Below are 7,804 nucleotides of genomic sequence, written 5' to 3'. Positions count from 1 at the left end.
AGATGACATGAACTTCTTAGTTCCACTGTCCATTGTAGCGGCTGATATATTGTGAAAATCCAGTAGAAATGATGCACTAATTGAGTCAGAAATACACTGCAGGGAATCAGTTGAAATGGAAGACGCCATGTTTACATAGAAAAAACGCGCCGCAAGGCTTTGTTTGTGAGACTTGCAGCCATGTGGGATTTTCTAGGTTGGTTGTGGGCAGAGCTTGGTAAGGTCCACTGGGTTAACTTTTTAAGCAGTTGCTTAAAGATAATAAGCCTAGGAACTATAACACAATCTTTTAAGTCGTATTTCAGTTAGAATATGTGTCACTGTACTTAGTAGGTAGTAATTCCTCTTTTTAAAGTTTACTTCCTCCTAAAGTCCTTGCATAATTTCTTTACCAGACATGTCAGAACAGATTTTCAATGGTTCAGTCTTGCAAAGCCATTTAAACCTTATTATTGGATACACTGCTATACAGCTGTTAAACTTTCTACCACCGTTTTCCCCTCAAGTTCCCCTCCCTTTATTTTTACCCCTGCTTTCTTCAGTTCATCAGACATTCCCTTCCTTCCTCCCTCCCTCTCCTCGTCTATTCTTCCTCCCTCTTACCCAGAATGCATTGCAGGCTGAGCAGGCTCAGCTACGCTATAAAAAGGCATCGAATGGGGGAGGGAGGGCTGCCGTGCAGCAGGGACTGTGCAGACGTACGTACACGGGAATCCAGGGAAAGGCAGCCCCCTTTGCAGAGGGATCTAAAGCCACAGCGCGGAAGAGAGGTCAGTACAGAGGACGAAAGGCTTGGTAAAGGAAGATCGGGCAGAAATGTCTGTGTGACAACAGTTATTCTTTTGTGAGACGTAGTGCCAAATGGAGATGACGGAGATTGAAGGCAGGCAGAGTGGGCAGAGCTGTTTATGGGGATGGAAAATGAGAATAACTGAGGCTGAGTGTGTAGTTGTCATCTGTCATTTGAGGTCTACAGACATTTTGTAAATCATTTCAAATTGGCATTTTTAGAGAATTGGATGTTTCTTTAGTGCAAAGGCGTGTAATGTCTGGTAATTCTTGGGTATCTTAGGAATGAAATGGGGTAGGGACATTTACATAATTACCTTCTATGTAAATGCACATCAGAAACACATTCTGCCCCCTTTTTTATCAATGCATAGACCATATTTTGAACTGCAACCAATAAAGGTCATTGTCATGCAACTCTCTGCAGCCATTTAATTCCACATCCATCCCTCTAAGCCCCCATAAAGGTCATTAACGACTGATTAGTGCAAGAGTGTTATTGATTCTGCTGCACATTCAAGCTACCACTTTGCAACCAGATCACAAACAAGATTTCTCTCACTCCATCCATTCACAAACATCATGGAATGTCTCAAAGTACACTGACGTCAAAGGGTCCCTTAAAGGGGCAGCACGGCAAATTAAACTCCAGAAAGCTTAACCAAATTGTGCACTGGAGCATGTGGTCTGAAAAACTGTCAACCATGTTTTCATGTCCAGTTGCTTGAAGAGCAGTCGGCCAGGGCTGCATCTCCATGTGCTTAATGGGTGTCACTAAATCCTTTAACAGCTGCAGACATCCTGGGTCTTTTTTTAGCAGGACAGACAACATATTAAAAAGCAGCAATAAGACGGGTGGGTGTAATGTAGAGTTTTAAGAGTGTCTAAGGTTTTTTATTTTTTTAATTTGATACTTTTATGGATAATGGACTTTACATATACAACTCCTTTCCATTGAACTTTATGTTACTCTCAGGGTATTAAAGAATTTTGATGGTAACAATGTAAACAATGGCTCAGAATGCTTCTTCCATGTACAGTGGACCACTAATTTGCAATTTCACAAAACACTGGATCATTGACCATACTGGTCGAAGTTACCAAACAACCAAGGCTCAAGAAGGAAGGCACCATAATAGGCCAGAGTGGGAATCCCAAAGAGGAACCGTGCTGACTCCGATAACAGCCCACCAGTGACATTTACTCTGACCACGGGGTCATAAAACCAGAAACCTGAGAATACAGCACCGTCACTCTTTAGGTGTAAGGCAAATTAAATGAGCACATAATTAAATCATTTATGGTTGTATTTTGCAGTCGATGAATTGCATAGAACTTGTAACGCCATTCAAACACTAGTACAAAACTTTAGTGTAAGCTGACCCAGTGCAGGAATGCTGACAACCTAGTCCAGTAACTAATGAGTCAAATGGCAAACGTTGGTTAATCTAACCCATCTAACTCCAGGCCTCGAGGGCCGGTCTCCTGCAACTTTTAGATGTCTCTACTTCAACACACCTGAGTCAAATAATGAGGTTGTTAGCAGGACTCTGGAAAACTTGACTGCACTTAGGAGGTGATTCAGTTATTGGCTTCAAGTGTGTTGGACCAGGGAGACGTCTAAGAGTTGCAGGACACCGGCCCTCGAGGACCAGGATTGCCCACCCCTGATCTAACCCAAAGCAACTATTTTACTGGGAATATATGTTAAGCAAGGGGTTAAAGGTAATACGGTTCATAAGGTACAAACGGTTATCCCAAAATTAATAAAAAAAATGTTTTACCGTATTTTCCGTACTATAGAGCGCACCTCATTATAAGCCGCATCTACAAAGTTAAAAAAAAAAACAACAAAAACTGGAAATGTACATACATAAGCCGCTGGTATCTCTGCCGCTCTCGGTTTTTCATAAATCTGCTGGATTTATTGAAGATGCAGCCCTCCGTCTCCAACGCCGAACCATAGATTAGTTCACGCCGAGCTTACGTGCTGCGGCTCTATTTCCCTCCTGTCCTGCCAGATCGATAGCCTTCAACAGAAAAGCCGCATCGAGCTACAGTATATCGCATGGTTCAAAACATGGGAAAAAAGTAGCAGTTTATAGTCCCGAAAATACGGTAATTTTCATTTTCATGCATCTTTGCAAGCTATAAAGTCATACTCTTTTGATCTTCTCTATTTTATATAACCAAACTTAAAAGTTTGGCAATGTTATAGTTTTTGTTAGCATTAATCCTTGGCAGAGTATTGCACAGACTTGTCATGGCAGTGGCTTGGGATCCAAAGAGTTTTTTTTTTTATTTTATTCAATGAATGTTTTACAATGACAACTTTCAAAAACAAGAAAAAAAGAAAAGCTTATAATATATTAGGTGAGTGTGTTTAGTTAGATTCTATCATTACCCACAATTCATCTTTTTAAAAACTGTTACATCATTACCCTACCTCAAGCCTTAACCTTCATCTGAAGCACCTCAAATCATAATGGCAACACTTTTTAACTGTATTCTCCATGCCTCCTCCTTTTGTTTTTTGTGTTTGTTAAAATAGATGAGCATCTACTTTTCAATCTATTGCAATTTGAATGTGTAAAAAGAATTTTGGGTGGGGCGCCAAAACTGACTCTACCCACAGGCACACTCTCTCCTCAATCCAGCCCTTCATGGGAGTATGTCCTATTTGTCTGTGGCAATGCAGAAACATGGGGTGATAAGTTAAACACACCAGGATGATTTGACTATCAAATTGGCAGAAATGCATCAAAGAAAGAGGTACTGTTTCATTTAAATAAATAAAAAAATACTTTTACAATGAACAATTTCATAATGCAGCAATAAAACCATAGGAAACCATTCAGAAAAAAATCTAACTAAATGTGTGTGATAATCAACTCTAAATGTATACATCACAATGTATACATCTTAAAATGATTGTTAAATAATTAAAATGCACCATTCATTTGTACAAAAGGGAAAATCATTGTTTAAAATGCAAACAGTTACAGGAACTAGGGAAGCTCTTAAGCTAGAGACTTGGGGCAAGCTTGCACTTGAATATGTTCACGTCCGCCTACATCCAACCTACTTCCTCATTCTTTTATCTGTCAGCTGCAAAGAATATTTACTAAAACCCTTTTTGTGGTTACTGTTCTCTTTAGATATGCTGAGTCCATATTGGGTAAAACTAACAGTCCTCCTGCAATTTGGGGAGAGTACATGCTGTTGCCAGAAAAGTACTTAAATAGACCCTTTTGAATGAGAAATATGTTAAACCTACAGGTAGAGCTGGAGTGGAAAAGCTTAGAACCAGACAGAAGCATGTGTTAAAATGGACATGGTTCAATTATGAATATAGGGGGTTTTAATATTGATTTTTCTAGATGGCATCTATTGAATTTTCCACTGGTTGAGCAATATTGCCAAGAATAGTATGTGAAAATGCAAGTCTTCATATAACTTTACTTAGCTATAGCCAAAAAAAACAAAAAAAACAAAATGAAACAAAACAACAACATTTTTATTGCAGTGTGTATTTTGTGTTTAAGGTTTACACAAGAAGCAAAGAAGTACAATGATATGGCACTTACTAGTTCTACAATTAATACCTTTTAAGAAGCAAAAATGCAGAACTCATGTAGAGCAAATCCTGCTTTTCCCCACTGTGCTTTTCACTGTGTTTTGAGTTATATAAATGTTTCAAATGTCATTGCAATTCATAACGACACTTTTTTTGGCACCGTTTCTGGTTTTCAATTTGTAGCTTACTTCTTGCACAAAACCTGCCCTCTTAGGGATAACGTAAAACTTTAAACTTAAACTCAATTCTATCGTATTAATTATGCATTCTATATATTTTCAGGACTGTATGTATGAATCGAATGTGCGCAAAGAGTGTAAGGACAAACATAACTTCCTTAGAGAACAAGCAAACTAATAAAAGAACAATAAAATAGTATAAAAAACTTTATCAATCATGTTTTCAGTTCAGTCATAGCCAAAGGAATGTCAGAATCAATAAAATAGTTGTAACACCTTAAGGAAAACCTTATATGACCTTTAGTGTTCTGCTGCTACATTAGAAAGAGCAATCCTGAATTGATTTTTGAAACAATACAAAAATCATCTGAGAAAAGTTATGTCATCCAGTTCAGACTACAAAATCTATTTGTATTTTACTCTATATTGACAGTAAGGGGTAGTAGTAATGAAGAATAAAAAAAAAGTGAAGTAGAAAGAGTTTGTTTCCCTGCATGTTGTTTTCCAATTGTCAAGCAGCACGATGACTGGTTAGGGTTCGTGGCACCTTGAAATGTATTGCATTTTCACATTTACCTAAATGTCTCATATTTATTTTTTCACAGCTGAAGGAAAACACTCCAGAGACACAACACAATGGCAGGTAATCAATATATCACTTTCAGTGAAGTGATAAATGCTTTACTGCATATGATCAATGAGGTGAAACTTCTTAATTTGTACTTCCATTAGTAATCTAATGGTGTTTAAGTAAAGCAGAGCCAGACAACAGCTTTTTTTTTTTTTTATAGGCCTCTATTGCCCTCTTCTGGTATTTTTATAGGTTGCAAGAAAAATCCTAACTGTCCCACGTACTGTATTTGTGGTATTTTGTTGTTAATATAGAAATAAATCATTATTTGAATAGAAATTATGTATTTAATTTCAATAAACATGTAAATGTGTTATGATCTAAGCAATAAATCTGTGTTAGGGTTTTCTCCTGCAGTGGTTAAGCTTATGACTTTCCTTTTAGTTCTCTCTTAACCCCTTGGCTGCATAACATAATTAGGTAGCAACAGTTGCCATGTCAACGCAGTTTGAGTAATGACACAAACTCACTTCAAGGCAAGCACAGCCAAAGCAGCTTGCCGCACAAGAAGACTCTTTGTTCTGCAACATTAAAAATGAAAAAAACATCCACCTCACAAGATGGTTTGTTACCTAAATCTTTGTGAATTTAAAATTAGATTTGTAGGAAAGCCACCAGTGTTGTTGTACATGTTCATAACTTCTCTTTGCAATGCTTATTGCAGACAAAATCAAGGATGCCAAAATCATCTTTGTTGTGGGTGAGTACTCTGAACCAGTCCTAACACTTCACTTGCAAGATGTTCAACTACTTGTTTTTTTTTTTTGTTTTTTTTTTTTTTTATATGTATGCCACCACATTGGGTTTTATGTTGATGTCCTTAGGTGGACCTGGGTCTGGAAAGGGCACCCAGTGTGAAAAGATAGTTGCAAAATATGGCTACACTCACTTGTCTTCTGGAGATCTGCTACGTGCTGAGGTGGCCTCTGGCTCTGAAAGGGGCAAGCAACTCCAGGCCATCATGCAGAAAGGGGAGCTTGTTCCTCTGGTAAGGACATGACCAAGAGTTTAAAGTAGTGCTATGAGCATTTTCTGTTAGAACTGTTATGTCGTAACGTTTCATCACCTTTTCATGTCTGCTCTCTAGGACACAGTCTTGGACATGATTAAGGACGCCATGATCGCCAAGGCTGATGTCTCAAAGGGGTTTCTCATTGACGGCTATCCTCGTGAGGTCAAACAGGGAGAGGAGTTTGAGAAGAAGGTGAGAACATACATGGGGATTTATTATTTATTTCTGCAGCCTTAAATCTAAGAAGTTTTAATTTTGACCTCAGATTGGCAAACCCTGCCTGCTGCTGTACGTCGACGCGAAAGCAGAAACCATGGTCAAGAGACTATTGAAGCGTGGCGAGACCAGCGGCCGCTCTGACGACAATGAAGAGACCATTAAGAAACGCCTGGACTTGTATTACAAGGCAACGGAGCCGGTCATCGCTTTCTATGAGGGCCGTGGCATTGTGAAGAAGGTGTGTACAACAAACGCATTGTTGACTAAAAACATATAGAATATATTAAAAACAGAAGTCTCATGCTGTTGTTTTTCTATTTATCTTGCAGGTGGATTCTGAGCTGGCAGTGGATGATGTCTTTGCCCAGGTTTCCAAGGCTATTGATGCACTGTAGTAAAACAACATAACTGGATGAGCTGTGTCTGGATGTTGTTTTCTTATGAGTATCTGTGTGGATTTTACAACGACTAAACCTGACTTCAAGATAGGCTATTAATCGTAGGACCTCCACACCCCACCAGTGTTCAAATCAAATCAAACAGTTTATTGTCGTTTTGAAGTAATATATAATATAGAATGTGCTCACAACAGTCTGAGGACAGTTCAGTGTGCAAAAGCCTTGAATACCTAGCTAAAACAAATACAGTTAAAAGCACAAAACATCTAATGCATATAAAATAACCGCCTTACTACTATTACTGTTATAATACCAACAGTAGTCCAGCATTTTAACAGCTTGAGCCAAAAACTGTGTACCAATCTGGCAGTTCTGCTATTATTGTGTCATCACTGTTTGCCTGATAACTGCAGTTTAATAAGCTCTCAGAGAAATGTTCAGGATCTCTGGTAATGGTCAGCACCCTGTCACTGCACTGCAGCGACTGCTAAACAGGTCTTGGACAGGGACACACAACCATTTCAGCTCTTCTCACTGTCCTCTTCGGGGCCCTTTGTGTGCCACATTGCAGCTGGAGTATCACACTGAGATGCTGTTTATGCGATTATATATTTTTAAAAAAATGGGTGTCCACCATGTAACAGACACCTTACATAATATTTTCATATTTTTCAAAGATGCTCTGCTGTATTCCTAACTTGAGGGTAGAACATTTTGTTTTTGTACTTGACTACCGCTGGTCATTGAGCTTTGATGTTTAAATTTCTTATAATTTTCTTGTATTGTCCATTTTAGCAAACGAAACATGTTATACCAATGAATTACATTGTGACATCTGCAGGTAATGTGGGAAAAGTCACATTACCCGCCGAGAATTACAAGACAAAATCTTACTTTTATACAAACATAGATCTGTTCAACACATTTGCAATAAAGGAAGTTTAATGCGCATAAAAACAACCATGTCACTGCTACAATATGACTTCTTGTGCCATTTAA

General features: G+C 38.4%; 1 protein-coding gene across 1 annotated transcript; it reads left to right on the top strand.

Moving 5' to 3' along the window:
- The first annotated feature begins 611 nt into the window (after positions 1-611).
- On the top strand, positions 612-6,823 carry ak1 (adenylate kinase 1). Its single transcript, XM_032570775.1, has 7 exons — positions 612-770; positions 5,151-5,188; positions 5,841-5,876; positions 6,001-6,164; positions 6,264-6,380; positions 6,454-6,645; positions 6,737-6,823. Exons 2-7 carry the CDS (start codon positions 5,182-5,184, stop codon positions 6,800-6,802), a joined length of 582 nt encoding a protein of 193 aa, XP_032426666.1. The 5' UTR covers positions 612-770; positions 5,151-5,181; the 3' UTR covers positions 6,803-6,823.
- Positions 6,824-7,804: the final 981 nt, after the last annotated feature.

This window comes from Xiphophorus hellerii, chromosome 8 (genome assembly GCF_003331165.1).
Source record: "Xiphophorus hellerii strain 12219 chromosome 8, Xiphophorus_hellerii-4.1, whole genome shotgun sequence".
Lineage (NCBI taxonomy): Eukaryota > Metazoa > Chordata > Actinopteri > Cyprinodontiformes > Poeciliidae > Xiphophorus > Xiphophorus hellerii.
Note: the sequence above shows the minus strand (reverse complement) of the source record. Positions and strands in the feature narration are given on the sequence as shown.